The 14,692-nt window shown below is 58.4% G+C and overlaps 3 protein-coding genes across 10 annotated transcripts in view; 1 reads left to right on the top strand and 2 right to left on the bottom strand.

Moving 5' to 3' along the window:
* Nucleotides 1-287, bottom strand: part of Mrps2 (mitochondrial ribosomal protein S2) — a 2,827-nt gene extending 2,540 nt beyond the window's left edge. Inside the window, exons 1-2 of the mRNA XM_004640548.2 lie at nucleotides 218-287; nucleotides 25-135 (exon numbers count right to left, since the gene is read on the bottom strand). Coding sequence (XP_004640605.1) covers nucleotides 25-135; nucleotides 218-260 — 154 coding nt within the window. The 5' untranslated portion in view covers nucleotides 261-287. The remainder of the gene's footprint in view (nucleotides 1-24; nucleotides 136-217) is intronic.
* Nucleotides 288-471: 184 nt separating this feature from the next.
* CUNH9orf116 (chromosome unknown C9orf116 homolog) lies at nucleotides 472-7,111 on the top strand. Of its 3 annotated transcripts, XR_002817922.1 has the most exons (4): nucleotides 472-991; nucleotides 1,454-1,547; nucleotides 3,007-3,263; nucleotides 6,293-7,111. XR_002817922.1 is itself a non-coding variant. In XM_004640421.2 (3 exons), the coding sequence occupies exons 1-3, from the start codon at nucleotides 849-851 to the stop codon at nucleotides 3,193-3,195; spliced, it is 411 nt and encodes a 136-aa protein (XP_004640478.1). In that variant the 5' UTR covers nucleotides 472-848; the 3' UTR covers nucleotides 3,196-3,925. The 3 variants fall into 3 exon arrangements, 2 of the variants coding, with proteins under 2 accessions (XP_004640478.1, XP_023556220.1); XM_004640421.2 differs by lacking the exon at nucleotides 6,293-7,111 and having other exon boundaries at nucleotides 1,454-1,532; nucleotides 3,007-3,925; XM_023700452.1 differs by lacking the exon at nucleotides 6,293-7,111 and having other exon boundaries at nucleotides 3,007-3,925.
* Nucleotides 7,112-7,124: 13 nt separating this feature from the next.
* On the bottom strand, nucleotides 7,125-14,686 carry Ppp1r26 (protein phosphatase 1 regulatory subunit 26). Of its 6 annotated transcripts, XM_023700451.1 has the most exons (5): nucleotides 14,554-14,686; nucleotides 14,033-14,168; nucleotides 12,479-12,668; nucleotides 8,464-11,404; nucleotides 7,125-7,330 (listed from the first exon to the last, which is right to left on the bottom strand). In XM_023700451.1, exons 4-5 carry the CDS (start codon nucleotides 11,341-11,343, stop codon nucleotides 7,148-7,150), a joined length of 3,063 nt encoding a protein of 1,020 aa, XP_023556219.1. In that variant the 5' UTR covers nucleotides 11,344-11,404; nucleotides 12,479-12,668; nucleotides 14,033-14,168; nucleotides 14,554-14,686; the 3' UTR covers nucleotides 7,125-7,147. The 6 variants fall into 6 exon arrangements, with proteins under 6 accessions (XP_023556219.1, XP_004640604.1, XP_023556217.1 ...); XM_004640547.2 differs by lacking the exon at nucleotides 7,125-7,330 and having other exon boundaries at nucleotides 7,589-11,404; XM_023700449.1 differs by lacking the exon at nucleotides 7,125-7,330 and having other exon boundaries at nucleotides 7,589-11,404; nucleotides 14,033-14,155.
* Between the last annotated feature and the right edge of the window lie 6 nt (nucleotides 14,687-14,692).

The following is a 14,692-nucleotide window of genomic DNA, read 5'->3' as shown; positions in this document are numbered from 1 at the left end:
CGCCCCCGACCCCAGCCCCGTTACCTCCGCTCCCCTCCGGCTCGCCCACCGCGGGGACCGCGGCGCCTCCGAGAGCCCTGCCGCAGGGCCGCGTCGGGCCCGGGGCCGCCGTCCGCAGGAAACCCGGCCGGACACCTGTGGAGACAGAGCCTGCTGCGCTGCGCCCTCCTCGCCGTCCCGCCCTACCCGCCCTGGCTGGGGCCCCGCGGCGGCTCACCCGCGCTCAACAGCCGGGTCACAGCGGACACGGAAGCCGCCATGGCGGGCGCGTGGACAGACGCCTCAGAGACGGCTCCTCCCCTCTGGCCCAGAGTCGCCGCCGCCGCCTCCGCGCGGGGCCACAGCTCCCCTGCAGGCTGGGAGGACCGAGAGGCGCTGCGCGGCTCCCAGGCCCCGCCCCCTCAGGCCCCGCCCTCTCAGGCCCCGCCCCTCTCCCAGGCCCCGCCCCTCCCCTCCCGAGCGCTGCCTGGATCCCGGAGAGGCTGTGTTCCGTCAGCGTTAGAGCCTCACTTTCTCGGTGTGCTACCGGGTGGTCCTGCAGCCCCTCGGTTTTCTGTTCTTGACCTTGAGTTACGTTTGCCCCGAGGTCGCCCGCCCCTGTCTTTTGGGACAAGCCTGTGGCTGGCCAAGGGTCCCCGCAATGTGCTGGGGCTCGGGGCCTCTCCACAGGACGCTCCTCCTAGTACCTCCTCTGCGCGAAGGTTCTAGACCTTCCAGGGAAGGGCCTTTGTCCCTTGGCGCTGTGCCATCAAGAGCTGGACCTCCCCCGGTCACGTGACGCTGTCGCCTAGCAACGAGAACCAAGCTGCAGCCTGGGCTGAGCAGAGCTGGTTTGCTGCCAGAGCCCAATGTCCGAGGAAGGCCCCCAGGAGTGTGCAGAGCCTGCGGCGCCCAAGGCCGAGGCGCCCCCGGAGAGAACCAGCGACTACTACCGCGTGAGCGAACGCCTGCCCGTCCGGTTCAACAACCCGGGGTGGTTTCGGGGCTACAGGTGAGGTCCCGTGGTGGTGGGGGAGTGTCACAGCATGCGGCCACAGGCCCCTCTCCGTCTGCACTGGCACGGTGTGGCTTCCTCACGCTGGCACTCAGACGTAGAGGGACCTCTTGACCGGCTGGGTCTGGAAGCTGGCTCTGGCTCCTGGCTGTATCTCACGTGCCGAGGCCCTGCGGTGGTGGCTGGGGGCTGCCCGAGTCCTGGGCTCGCCTTAGCATAATGGCCCACCCTGCAGAAGCAGGGCCTTCCGCCAGCAGGGAAGCTGGGGGGGCAGCCCCCTGGGACCTGGACGGTCAGCCCGCAGGGATGGGAGCCCATATCTGTGCCGCGCCACCAGCCCGGGACATCCTTCTCCTTGGGGACGTCACCAGCCAGGGCTCCAGCCAGTAAATGCTGCTGTGGCGTGAGCACTCAGGGTCAGTGCGTGGGAGAACACGTGCGCGCGCTTCTCCTCCACAGAGCCACAGCCGCTGCCTCTGTGTACAGGACCAGTAACCAGGCCTACGGGAGCAGAGCGCCCACCGTGCACGAGATGCCGGTATGTGGGAAGCCAGTGGGTGGTTCAGCACAGAGGAGGAGCCCTGGAGTGGGGAAAGGGCAGCAGCGTGAAGGCAAGGGGGGAGAGCCGAGGACCCCAATTCCAGCATCGCAGAGGGGAGGCGCCTCACAGGGTGTTGCAACAGGGCAGAGCAGAAAGAGATGAACAAACACAGGTAGAGGTGAAGTGCTTTAAAGAATGGGAAAAGTACACATAGACTTGCGTCTGTGTGGCCCTTGCTTCCGTGTATACAACCACACAAACGACCTTCACACATGCACGCAGCTCTCACACCCACAACCTTCACACATGCACACAACCACTTCTCTCAACCTAAGCCAACCAGCTTGAGGAACATGAATGGCTCCCATCTTTCCTGTGAATCAAACTTTGTTTTATGGGCTGCTCACTGTGCCCAAGAGGCTGCACCTGTTGAGGGCCGAGGTGTCGGAGATGGTGGCGCCTGGGGCTCCTGCAGACTCTGCTTATGCCCCGAGGCAGTCTTCCTCCCTCCCCATTGGTACAGGGGACACACCATTTGGGCCAGCACAGCACCCCAGGCCACTAAGGCCATCCAAGTTAGGGTGAGAATGTTATAAGGAGTTCCCCTAACTTCATCATTTTCAAGAATTTGGTGATTGATATTTAGTTGTGTTGGGTGATAGAGCTCTTCTTCATCAAAAAATTCTTCTGGTGGTCTTGGGGGTGGAATTCAGCAATACAGCTCTTGCCTAGCATGTGAGGGGGAGCCCCTCTGGAGTCAACCCCCCTCATAATTCTCTCTCTCTCTCTCTCTCTCTCTCTCTCTCTCTCTCTCTCTCTCATGCCCACACAATGTGACATCTCTAGAGTCCTTCCAGAATCAAGGGTTCTTCTGACCCTTCCCTGGGGATTCAGGCCTTTGAATGAAATGACAGGTGAAAATGGGCCCAGATGTTTCTGTTCTGAGTAGAGTGGGGGCTCCGTATTCACCGGTGTAGGGGGCAAGGGCAGGTGAGGCAGGAGGACATCAGAGACACGCTTCGAAGCAGACTCTTCCTACTGCTCATCTATCTCGCCTGGACTTGGCTCTTCAGGTTCTTGACCAAATGTGGGTAGATGCGGGATTCTAGGAGCAGCTATCAGCTGGGAAAAGCAGACCTAGGGTCACTCTAGCCTTGACCCCAGGTTAGTGCTCTCCCTCTTTCTCTCTCATGATCAGGTGTGGAAAAGCCACACCGGCTGGCTCCAGAGCTGTCTGTGGAGTGGCAGCGAGAAGGCACCATTAATGGTTTTGTTAATGGTTTTCCCTACATGGCAGTCAGGGGCAAACTGGTCCGTTTTGCCCGCCCTGGCTTCTTAGACTCCTACAGACGGAGATGGTCTTCTCCTTCACGTTGCAAATTCTCATTCTTCTCATTCCCAGCGTACCCAGCTGAGTTCAACAGTATGCTCATCGGGTGTCACTCATCCCAGCGTCTGCCTTCTCTTCCAGAAAGTGTTTTACTCAAGTTCAAGTCAGTTTTCCAGACAGCTCTCAGCTAGTGGAATGTTCCGGGATAATACGTTCAACGTCAGCATGGAGAAGAGCGTCGTAACGGGCCCGGACAACTACATCACCCCCTGCGACAGGCTTAACTTCCACCCCAGTTACAATGTCAACAAGCCGTCCATCTGCGACTAGGCGGGACATCCCTCCGGGAGTCTTCTCCAGCCGTTTCTCTGTTGCAAATGATTTGCCCAATTGTAAAGGTACACGTTTTTCACTGTTTCCTCTGAAAATATTTTCCTCCCTGGAATAGAACAACATGCAAATACTGGGTTGTGCGCAAGACCTTCCCTGTTTTACGTCTAAGATGCACATAGAAAAGAGATGTTAATGGCTTGGCTTTCCGTTACGAATGCCACCATGGCCTGAATGTCCAGCGGTCCTGACATTTGCATCCTGTGGCCATGGCCTAGAAGCAGGGGCTGCACAGCAGCCCCCCTGCGTCGGCCTCCAGGGGCCACTGCTGCACAGGTGCCCGACTGTCTCAGGCAGGACCTGCGCTGACACCGTAGTCCCCCTCAGAGCATGGGTGGCCGGTGAGATGTGCTGTATGGGACAGGAAGAGCGGATACCTTGTCAGAGCTCAAGAAGGTGGCCCTGCCTGTGATCTAGGTATAAATGGGGTGGGGAGATAGCTCAGTGGCATAAGCACCAGCCTGGCAAGCACAAGGTCCTGAGTTCAATTCTTGATACCAAAACAAAAAACCAAAAACCCAAAAATAAATGGGTAGTGACAAGTGTACAGCTCCCGGCCACAGATTGGGAGGGGACAGAAGCACTGCACAAGGCTGACCAATGCCAGCCTCCATGGTGATGTGGACATGGAGGTGGCCATCTGTGTTTATGTCAATAGAGAGGGCTGGGGAGACAGCTCAACAGACTGAGCGCCTGCTCAGGCAAGCACAGGGGCTGGGTTTTGGTCCCTGGCACCACATGCTGCACCACCCTACCTCCTGGGCGCGCTGAGCTGGCCACCAAGACCGGGCGTGGTGGTGGCGCATGTGTGTAATCCCAGCGCTGGGGAGGCTGAAAACAGGAGGATCGCTATGAGTCCAAGCTGTGTAGTGAGGCCCTGTATCAAATACATTTAAAAAAAAAAGTCAATAAATTTTGAAAGAAAGCAGGCAAGGAATAACTAATAATTTTCTTGGGTGGGGTAACAGCTCCATGAAGTAGATTTTCATCTCTGGGCAGTCCTAAATCAGTGTGTGCCACAAGGCAAAGGTCATCAATAAGAAAAGGACTTTCTGCTGCAGGATACAGCTTTCAGATATAGTCTTTTTTTAAAATTTTAACTCTATGAGCGTAAGATGACAGGAAATTTGGAAAGTATTGAAACTAGAAAAAAGAAGTCATTCCTCTGTGCTAGCGATGATATCTTGTGTACAGGAATTTTTCTCCAGAGGTTCTACTCACTTATGAATTAGGGAGGAAGTTAGCCGTCACCACTGGTTATTTCTTCAGTATAAACTTAGTGCTGCTGTTAATGCGCACAAGTAAGCGCTTGGCAGCAATTCGGAGTGGAAATGATTTCCAGAGAAAATCAATGAGGCTGATATAAAAGGTACAGAGCTGAGCTGAAGCCAGGATCTACACACTGTCTTTCTTTTGAGCCAGGAAGCCTGCAGTCCACACATCAAACTGCAGAAAAGTTCCTGCAGCCCTTAAAAATACCAAGATGCTTGTGCCCGTTCTGTTTAGCTTCACATGTTTAGCTTCAGGCATGGGGACAGAAAGGGTTCATCAGCCGGGTCTCCCTGGCGCTGACAAGAGCAGGCTCCTTGTCCCTCATGAATGACGCCGAGCAGCAGGTTGGCAGCTCTTGGGTCGGCAGTGCCATCAGGCGGATGACGGGTTTTCTCCAGCTGTTGTCCTGCTGTGAGGAGACAGTCACTGTTGCTGAAGCAACACGCTGGTCTGAGGGCCCCGGCATGAGGGGCAGGGTCCCCAGAGCCCCCAGGCTGAGGCGCCAGCAGGGGCCAGGCTGAAGCCCCCATCTGCACAGAAGACGGGTGGCTGCCCAGATGCCGAGCTCGCCGTGGGCTCTCTGGGGTTTCGGGATGCTGGCGGTGGTGGTGTGAGGAAACTCGTTTGTCACGGCCACTGAGATGCTGTTTCTGTGCCAGCCTCTGTTCTCGTTGGCTAAGTCACAGTACTCAGGGTGGGTGATTTACAAGAGGTTTATTTGGTTCTCACTTCTGGAGGCGGGAGATTCCTGTGCCTGGTGCCAGCCTCCGCTTGGCCCGGGCAAGGGCTTCCCTGCTGCACGCTGCCGTGGCGCAGAGCATGGCGGGTGAGGCTGGGCTAGCTTGGGACTCTGCCTCTCCTTAGGAGACTACTGCTGCCCTCCTGGGGCTACACCCTCCATGAGGTCAGAGCCGGTAACACATGAATTGAGGACATTTCCAACACATGAAGAAAGCGCTGGGCACAGCTGACCTTGTCATTGGCCCTGAACCCAACAGGAGGCTGAGGTCTCCACCCTGGCCAGAGCTGACTTAGTGGGCAGGTCATGGAGACAAACACTCGTGGGCCACGTGGCAGATAGGCAGCGCCAGGGGTGGGGACGCCAGTGTGATCGGGCTCGTGTCCAGTTCATGAAACAGTGACTGCACAGAGTCCCTGCCCACTTATCCAGGTTAGCTACTATTGAGTGCAGGAAAAGAGGGTTGGGGTCCCCCAGGCCCGGAGGGGCAGATATCAGGGCAGCCAAACCTCCCAGGGGATAGTGAAGCCTGGCCTAAGGCATCAGTGAGGATGTCCCCGGCAGCTGCAGTGACCAGCAGGAGGTCGTGGTGGTGACACACACCTCTTCTCTCAGACGAACATGCCACACCCTGGGGCCTCAGTGGGTTGTCCTTGACATGAGGGGGGCTTGCTGCAGCCTGCACTGCTCTGAGGGCCCTCCGTTCAGAGGATCAGCAACTTGGGAGGACCAGGTAACAGGCCCCCTGGTTTGGGGGAGCCTGGAGAAGTGGCTTCCACAGGTAGGGTGAGGGGATGGAAGCCGAGGGGCCCTGGGCACTAAGCTTGCTGTGCTGCAGGCTGCAGCTCCCCTTTGCCCTCGGTCACCAGGGCTGATGACCTGGGGGATCAGCACGCTACACCGGCCGCCTGCTCACGTAGACACAGTGGACGGAGCACAGAAGCAGATTTGTGGGTGGTGCTGGATTTATTAATTAAAAAAAACCAATCAGTTCTTATGTACAAAACAAGTTGATTTTTTTCCAAGGGATAAAAGCACTCTTTACAAAATTAAAGTCACATCATGGGTTATGTGGAACCGCTGTTCTTCCCAGAAGCACTTAAGTGAACAAATATGCCACAACAAACCTGTCACAAGTACAAGACGGCTCAGGACAGTGAAGGACAGCAGGGGCGTGAGTCTGAGTTTGGGCAAGGACTGAATTATGCTGGGGTATACGGGGTCAGAGGATCCACTCCTATGCTACAGCACCAACCAAACTCAGCTACAAAGCAGACCACGCCACGGCTGAACTGCCACGCTCAGGGTGAGCGACAACCAGTGTGGATGTGACCACTGCTGTCCATGGCGGCTTCTGTCCCCAGAGAAGCCATGGGCCCCTCAGTGCCTCAGGAAAGAAGCCCAGGAAGTCAGGGACCCCAACACCAAGGACAAACGCCACTGCCTGGGAGTGGCATTGGGCCTTTGGGTGCTGCCCAAGGGCGCAGCCACAGAGAGCCACATCCCCAACTGGGCGCCAGGTATGTGGGGAGGCCTGTCCCCAGCGGGCTTTCCACCAGCCTGCAGAGGTGGCTGAGGCCTTTGGGGACCAAGCACCCAAGAGTTGTGCTTATTCACTCACATGTACAAATCAACAGGACAGTCACGACGCACGTGCGCTGCCACCTCTCAGAACCACGGCTACAATGGAGAGCAGCGGGGCTTGGCGGGGCAGCCTGGTCGAGATGCTCAAAGCATCTGGCGACCAATGAGCCAGACCCAGGACCAGCACAGGCTCTGGGCCCGGTTGCGGGGCGAGCACTGCTGGGGTCTCAGCTGACTGCGCACAGCAGGGAGGACGCTCGCTGGCCGTTGTGCTTTCCAAGGCTGTGACTGCAGTTTTCAGAGGCAGTGTGCTGGCTGCTGCCCATCGGGCCACCCTTCAGCGCTGTCCCAGAAGCTTCCCCGGTCCAGGACAGAGTGGCCGCCACCTTCCAGGCTTTGGGTCCACGTGGCAAGCAGCCCGCAAGAAGCAGGCCTCATCTGTGGTCCTAGCGGCGGCAGAACCACCAAGCATCTGCTCATCTACAGCTCATGTGCCAAACACAGAAAACTTGGGTTACAATAGCGGACAACAATATGTTTCAAAAAATATTTTTACAGCACTTTAAATATTTTACAAAAAGCTACAAAATCATATGTACTAGGATACATCTGTTAAATAAAACCATCCGTTTCAGTGTTACAGTACACATGTACAGGGGGGCTGTGTGCGAGGGCCTCTGGTTTGCCCTCTGTGACTGGACTACCTACACACACACGCACACACACACACACACACACACACACACACACACACAAATACACACATCTGTACACCCACTGCTGCCCATGAGTGACCAGAACCAGGACACCTATCACAACTTGAGGACTCTGCCCTTCACCACAGAGCTGCCGCCCCCGTCCTCCACAGAAGTGTCACTGAATTCACTGGCATCACTGCCTAAGGCCTCCTGGTCCTGGTCGTCCCTATCAATGACCCTGTGTGGATACCTCAGGTCTAAAATGTTTTCCTCGGAGCCCGAGTTCTTTTTATGCAAACCGAGCCCAGCCTGGGCCTTTCTGTTGGGCCACTGCCCGCCGCCATCCTTCTTTGTGAGCAGGTGTGGGCTTCCAAACACAGGGCTGGGGCCAGACGGGGTCTCTCTGAAGGTGGAGAAGGAGGGCCCCTGCAGAGGTAGGCCCAAGGGGCTGCTGAAGAGCCCGGCCTGGGTGCCCCCCCAGGGTGCGCTCTTTCCAAAGTGAAACAACTGTGTGGACAGCAGCGAAGAGAAGCCGGGGAAGGTCGGGCCCTTCCTGGGGTCCGAGGAGAGGCTGGGTGGGCTCCCGGCCTGCACCTCAGCGGCCCTCTCTCTCTCAGCCCCGAGGCCCCCGGTCCAGGCCGGGCCTCGACCGTCTGAGTTCAGCACCCACGGGCTGGGCAACCGGGTCTGGTGGGCAGGGTCGCCCCAGGGGAGAGGGAGGTCAACCTGGAGTCCTGGCCCAGGGGCCAGCAAGCTCTGACTGCCATGGTTCACGTGGAAAGTGCCCCCGCTGCTTCTGGCCTCAGTGGCTGCTCTGGCACCACTGGGCAGCTGACCAAAGACACCATCTGCAGCGGCAGGCTCGGCCCCTCGCGGGCTCTGGTCTTTGTGGCCGTAGATGTTTCTTCGGCTCACCTGGGAACCTCTGGCAGAGACGGCCCCGCTGGAGCTCTTGGGCAGTGCCGGCTCACATCCGCCCAGCGCAGCAGCGGCCCGAGGAGCGCTCTCCACGCGGGGGGTACTCTTCCCTCCCGGAATGAAGAGGCTGGCAGAGCCCTGCCCCCCAGCTCTTTCTGTAGCCCGTGGTCCTTCCACAGGCTGGGGGCCACCCCTGGCCCTCTGGCTCCGTGTGCACACGCCACGCTGCAGGGTGGGGGTCAGCTCCTTCCTGCACAGCACCTCCGGCCTGGCCGGACCCTCAGTTCCCAGGGTGGTGGCGGCCACCCCTTGAATTTCAGCAGCGCTTGCCGACTCCTTGGCCTTTTCTGCCAAAAACTTCTGAATCTCCAGCTCGATGCTATCGTCACTGTCCACTGAGCTGTCCTCAGATAGGGAGCTGGTGCTGCGGGTGGAGCAGGCGGTGTCTGGAGCCCCCATCTCTGTGGAGAACACAAGCCCCTCTGGGCCCCTCCCTTGCGGGAAGGCAGGGGTCACATCTTTGTCCCCCAGGCTGGCCGGCTTTATGATCTCTGCTGTGCTGCTGAAGACACCCGGCGGTCTCTGTGGGCCATCCTGGCTGTCCCGGCCAGACTTGGACAGGCAGCTCCGCAGTGCCCGTGGGCTTCTGTCTTTCCAGTGTCCAGGGAGGCCGTGCATTCGATCCACGAACCGTGTCTCGGTGGTGCTGAACCTGACTTTCTTCTTGGCTCGGGGGTCCCTGCCCCTCTTCTTGAGCTTCCGCTTGGACCGTAACAGGTCCTTGATGGCGGTGTCCAGGTCCGCATCGCTGTCCAGTGAGCTGCTCTTGTCCTCTGAGCTCTCTTTCTCACCAACACTCTGTCCCTCGTCTGCCTTCCCAACACCCTTGGGGCTCTGAGACAGGGGTGTGTCACCAAGCCCCACAGTCCTGGGGGCCACAAGCTGGGCCCGGGCCTCCCCCTCCCTCCTGGGCACCTCACCGGCTTCGCCCTGGCTGGGCTGGGCCCTGCTCTGCCCATGCTCGCCATCCTGGGCGCTTGCGCCCACTTCCCTCGTCTTCTTGGGTGTGGACGGCTTCACAGTGTTGCTGCCTCCTTTCCGTTTCCTTTTGCAGCTTGGGGACAGGTCTAATGCCTTGGTAGATGCAGGGGCCTTGGCGTCACCAGCCTGGCTGCCGGGGCCGGGCAGCAGCAGCGGGCCCTGTGCAGGCGGAGGGCAGCTTTCGGCCCTGGCCAGCACACTCCCGGACCGTGCCCTGAGAGCCAGAAACGTCTGGATCTCCTGCTCGATGCTGTCGTCACTGTCCACAGCGCTGCTGTCACCATCGAGGCCGGAAGGCACGTCGGGGGAGTGCAAGTGTGTGCTCGCAGAGGGAGGCCCGCCGCTGACCTCCACAGGGGCTGGCAGGATGGTTTTGGAAATGTCCAGGATGGCTTCAGCACATATCAGCTCAGCAGGGGTGTCTGCCCGGCATGATACCCGTTCCACACACTCGTTCCTGGCGATGGTGTTCACAGGAGGTGCAGAGGCTTTGACATCCTTCAGGAGCTTGGAGGAGTGGTCTGGGTCAAGGACCCCCGACCCAGGATCCGCCACTCTCAGGGCTACCGGCTTCTTCTTGCTCGGGGCTCTCCGGTGGGTTTCAGGCAATGAACTTTTCATGCCGCTGCTTGAGCTGCCTGCAGGAAGGTCGGGCGCCGTCTCCTCTCTGAGCTGGGACCTCAGCAGCAGGTCCCCACTGGCCTCCTTCCGGGTCTTCTCCAGCTGGTACAGCTGGATGGCCTCCTCAATGCCGTCGTCACTGCTGGAGTCCGATGTCTCATGCTCCGGGGCTGGGCTCCGCACCTGCCTGCCCCTCCGCCCGGCACCTGTGCTCCTCCTCACCCCACCTTTACTGTGTGCTGGGTCTAGTTTGGGGACAACCAGATTCACACTGCCCACGGTCTCTGGCTCGGGGGTGGCCTTAGGCCTGAGGCCCCTGGGCTGGGTGCTCACCTTCGTTAGCCGGGGAGGCTTGCGGAAGACAAACTCCTTAGCAGTTCCCCTCAGATCCTGCTGTGGGGCTGCCTTGATGGGGGGCTCCCTGTGGGGTCTCAGCACTGCTCTGGCTGCGTTTTCATTTGGGTCTGGGCTTTTGTCCATAGATGCATCACATTTGGGGTTTTCATGTTGCCTCTTCTTGTGCAGAAACTGTTCAATCTCCGCCCGGATGCTCTGTTCAAAGGAGTCCTCACTGCTCACGCTAGTGGGGGAGGCAGAACCCTGGTCCTCGCTGGTCCCCACAGAGTGGCCAGAAACACTGCCACACACAGGGGCAAGTTTTGAGGGACCCAGGGCAGGTGGGGTGCTGCTTTGGGAAGGCTCCAGTTTGCATCTGCTGCCCCCAGCTGAGACCCTGCCAGGCTGGGTGCCCCCAGACGCAGGCTGCAGGGCTCCGCTCCTGGCCTTCAGGTACTCCTGGATGGCCTCCTCGATGTCCCTGTCCACGGAGTCATCACTGTCTGAGTCCAGCACCAGGGGGCCCAAGTCTGCGGCTGCTTCCTCTCCTGGGGGGTCACCAGGGGCAGCGAGGCCACAGGCGGCGAACGCAGGGGGCTGCTCTTTGCACGTGGCGGGGCTGGTGGCCAGCCTGGCATCGCGGCACCTCTCTGCCTTCTGGCTTCTCTGCGCAGGGTGCTCATCGCTCATGCCCAGGGGCACCGCGTCGTGCTGCTGCAGTGTGCTGATGAGCATCTGCACCTTGGCGCTCACCGCGGCTCTGGCAACGTCCTCTTTCGATTCCGAGAAGCACCCGGGAAACCTAAAGCTCCCAGGCGGGCCGAAGGCCTCCCATTTGGACTGGAGCGTGACCGCTGGAGGGGCGTTCATGAGAAACATCCTAGCGAGTGTGGCAGGTGCGCAGGGAGGCACTGCTTTACTTCTCGGCCCTTTTCATATCCTGGGAAGAAAGAAAGCGCAGGACACACGTCTAAGCAGTCAGACGTGGCAGCACGCATCACGTACGGCCATGGAGGAGCAGCCTCCCACGGCTCACAGCGTCCCGGGACCCTGGTGTCCTGGCTCAAACTTCCCACGCTTCCTGGGCTCCGTGGCCTCCAGCGTGAGGGGACTTCCTCCCCCTGAAGAAGCCCAGTGTTTCGAGCCTGGGGCTGCGCCCACACTGAGCTCGCACTGCCCTTCCCAGCTCTTCCTGTCCCCTCTGAGCTTGCATCTTCTCCATGAGAGGAGAAAAGAGGCTTTTTTTTTTTTTTTTTTAATCTGCAAAGGCTGTTGGGAGGAGCCATCTTGACAGAGTCTGCGAATGCTTCTCTGCCTTTGGAAAAGAACGGCTCTTAGCAAATCCAGCGCAAGCACGACTGCACAAGCGGCTTCATTCCTGAGGAGACCAGCACGCTCTGGGAACAAAACCTTACCACGTGAACAACTCAAAACTTACTTCCTCCAAAGCCACGTTGACAGGGCCTTTGTATATGAACATGTCAACCCGACCACGTTTTTATTTTAATCTAACGAGCACAGAAGTTGTCCCGGACGCTGTCGCATGCTCATGGCATGCTGTGTGCTCACTCCCCGGCTTCTGCTTGAGAACTGTCCTAGGCAGGTGGGGTCACAGCTGGCCCTTATAGGAAAGCTCTGAGAACTACCACTTTGAGGGGGCACAAAGTAGATGCCACACGGTACAGTGCCACTTGCACTGTACACCTGTTAATTAGCCATAGACTCCTGTGAAGCCCATCCTGCTACCCCCCAAATTGGAGTTCAGAGGTAAGATGGCACCAAAGGCCGACAATGCAGAGAACTAGCCCTCCCGCATCATGGGGCCAGCGAGGTGTGACCAGCAGCTTCCTTCGTGGTGCTTACAGGACTTGCTCCTGTCCCGATGGGGCGGGGCTGGCCACATAGGGGCAGACACCCTCAATGGTGGTATCGTGCCTACAATTAGAGTGGAACATACTCCTAAGTGACTATACTCAGACAGTGAAATGAAAACGTAAGAATTTAATGCCATTACTTGTGCTCCTCTTCCGGTCCTGGCTCACGGTCCAGCAGGCTGCAAGGATGAGGTCTGTGGTACCCTGCTGACACGCTTCTCCGGCATCCTATGTGCTTTCCCGGTATCCTATGCAGGCAGGTTTCTGACTGTTGGAATCAGAGAGAATGAGGCATACCCAAGTCAGAGACTGAAGCTGTGGCTAGTGTTTCTAAAGAGAAAGACCTATTGTTAACATCACATCTCACAATTAAATTATGGAAGTACTGCGCATTAGTCACAGCTCATAAGTTCTTTTTTAAAATGTATTTTGTGCCGGGTCTCATTACTCACCTCCGACTTGTAGTGGTCCTCCTGTTTTCAGCCAACCCTGCGCTGGGATTATAGGCATGCGCCACCCTGCCTGGACTGGTGGCCAGCTTGGCACACACAGGGGTGGGGCCAGTGCTGGCAGAGTGTGTGGTGCCAGGGTTCAAAGCCCGGTCCCTGCGCATGCCTAAGCAAGTGCTTAGTCCGCTGAGCTATCTCACCGGCCCTCATTTATAACTCTTCAGTCTGCAGCTGAGGTGCTTTGGGGAGGGACTGTGTGAGACAGCTACACATCCTACCCTGCAGGTCCACTTTCCCATAATGTCCCCTGGGACCAAAAGGATGGAGTGCCCTCTTTCACAGGCTAGGTGACTCTGTGCCCATGGTATGGGCACTACTTAAAAACTGCCAGGACGAAGTGCTGGCCAGACAGCTCAGCAGACTAAAGCGCCTGCTTCGGCAGAGTGCAGGCTGGTCAGTGCCAGCCCTGCCCCCAGGGCACGCTGAGAGGGCAACTGAGACTGGGCGTAGTGGTGCACGCCTGTCATCCCAGCGCTTGAGAGGCTGAAAACAGGAGAATCACTATGAGTCCGATCTACATAGTGAGACCCTGTCCTAAATACATTAAAACAAAACAAAACAAAACAAACAAAAGCCCTGCCAGGACGAAATTACAAACCATTCCCGCAAGCTCAGGCTGTAAAGGATCTGAGCCAAGAATGCTAACTCCTTCAACAGCAATGTTCCTTCCAGCGGTGGACCCGGGAGGAACTGCTCATGCAAAGAGAGATCACCTTGTCCCCATGAACCTCCTTTATGGCATCTAAGTCGCTATAGAGCCTGGACTTTTAAGCAGCTTTCTGCGATGTCAGACTACGCAGCCCAAGAATGAGATTAGGGAAAAGAAAAAAAAAAAAAAATTAAGGGGCGGGGTATAATAGGGAGCCTGGAGCTTAAAACAATGAACCAGAAATCACCCTGGAAACTCCCCAGAACTGTAATGAGACAAGTGTGCTCCAAAGCCAGGCTTCCCAAAGTTTCTCCCTGCACCGGTGGGCTCAAGGTCTAGAGATCTCCGGGGTGGCTGGGGGGAGTCCCAGCACCTGCACCTTAAAGCTGGGGGGGGTGTGTGGAACATCCTTAGTTCGGACACCCACACAGGCAAGACAACGCCACCAAGCGCAAGCTCCTCCTCTTTAACACGCAAACTTCCAGAGAAGCCCCAGACATGTATTCCCCCCAAAACAGGTTAGGCTTGTGTCCTACCTCCCAGATGGAGGTTTTCTCTAGAGTTAGAGGAGGCTGGTGTCTGCGGGCCAGGCAGGAGCTCCGGTCCAGGAGGGGCGGCAGGAGGATGGCCCTCTTCCGCCAACCTGAAGTGGGCGTAGGCTGGATTCAGTCTCTAGCCGGCCAGAAGTGGAGATTTAACAAGCCTGCAACCCCGACTGCCCTCCCTGCAAAACTGCAGCGGAGTCCCGACGAGCGCCGGGTTCTGAGCTGCCCCTGCCCTTGCGCCCCAAGCTAGCTGATCCTTGTGGGCGAGGGCTGCACCCTGGGCCCCAGCCAGGGAACTGCCAAAACCTCCCCAGGCAGCGGGCCAGGCCTCCGTGCAGGTCTGAGTCCTGCAGCGATTTTCTGGGATCTCTGGCCTCGGAGCTCGGCCACCCTGCCGGAAGCTCCGCCTGGCGCAGGGCGCGCACGCAGCCCCGAGGCCGGCCAGGCCCTCAGCCCTTTCTCAAGGGCAGCGGCCGCCAGGACCAGGATCCCCGTTCCCGCTCGGGCCTCACCTGCGCCTCACCTGGAGCCCGGCCGCCGGCTCTCTCTCGGGGCGCCCCGGGAAGGCGGGCGCGGGGGACGCCCGGGGGGCCGTGACTCCCACCCGGGCAGGCGCCCGCCCCGGTTCCCGCTGCCCTCCGTCCCCGCCCG

Source organism: Octodon degus, unplaced genomic scaffold (genome assembly GCF_000260255.1).
Source record: "Octodon degus isolate 3935 unplaced genomic scaffold, OctDeg1.0 scaffold00123, whole genome shotgun sequence".
NCBI lineage: Eukaryota > Metazoa > Chordata > Mammalia > Rodentia > Octodontidae > Octodon > Octodon degus.
The sequence above is the reverse complement of the archived record's forward strand: the minus strand, read 5'-3'. Positions and strand labels throughout refer to the sequence as shown.

What these genes read in the sequence shown, in the direction of transcription:
- CUNH9orf116 (XM_023700452.1), top strand. Translation starts at nt 849, where the DNA reads ATGTCCGAGGAAGGCCCCCAGGAGTGTGCAGAGCCTGCGGCGCCCAAG. An exon ending in GGGTGGTTTCGGGGCTACAG is followed by an intron (nt 992 to 1,453) that starts GTGAGGTCCCGT and finishes TCTCCTCCACAG; the next exon opens with AGCCACAGCCGCTGCCTCTG. An exon ending in TGCCGGTATGTGGGAAGCCA is followed by an intron (nt 1,548 to 3,006) that starts GTGGGTGGTTCA and finishes CTTCTCTTCCAG; the next exon opens with AAAGTGTTTTACTCAAGTTC.
- Ppp1r26 (XM_004640547.2), bottom strand. Translation starts at nt 11,343, where the DNA reads ATGTTTCTCATGAACGCCCCTCCAGCGGTCACGCTCCAGTCCAAATGG.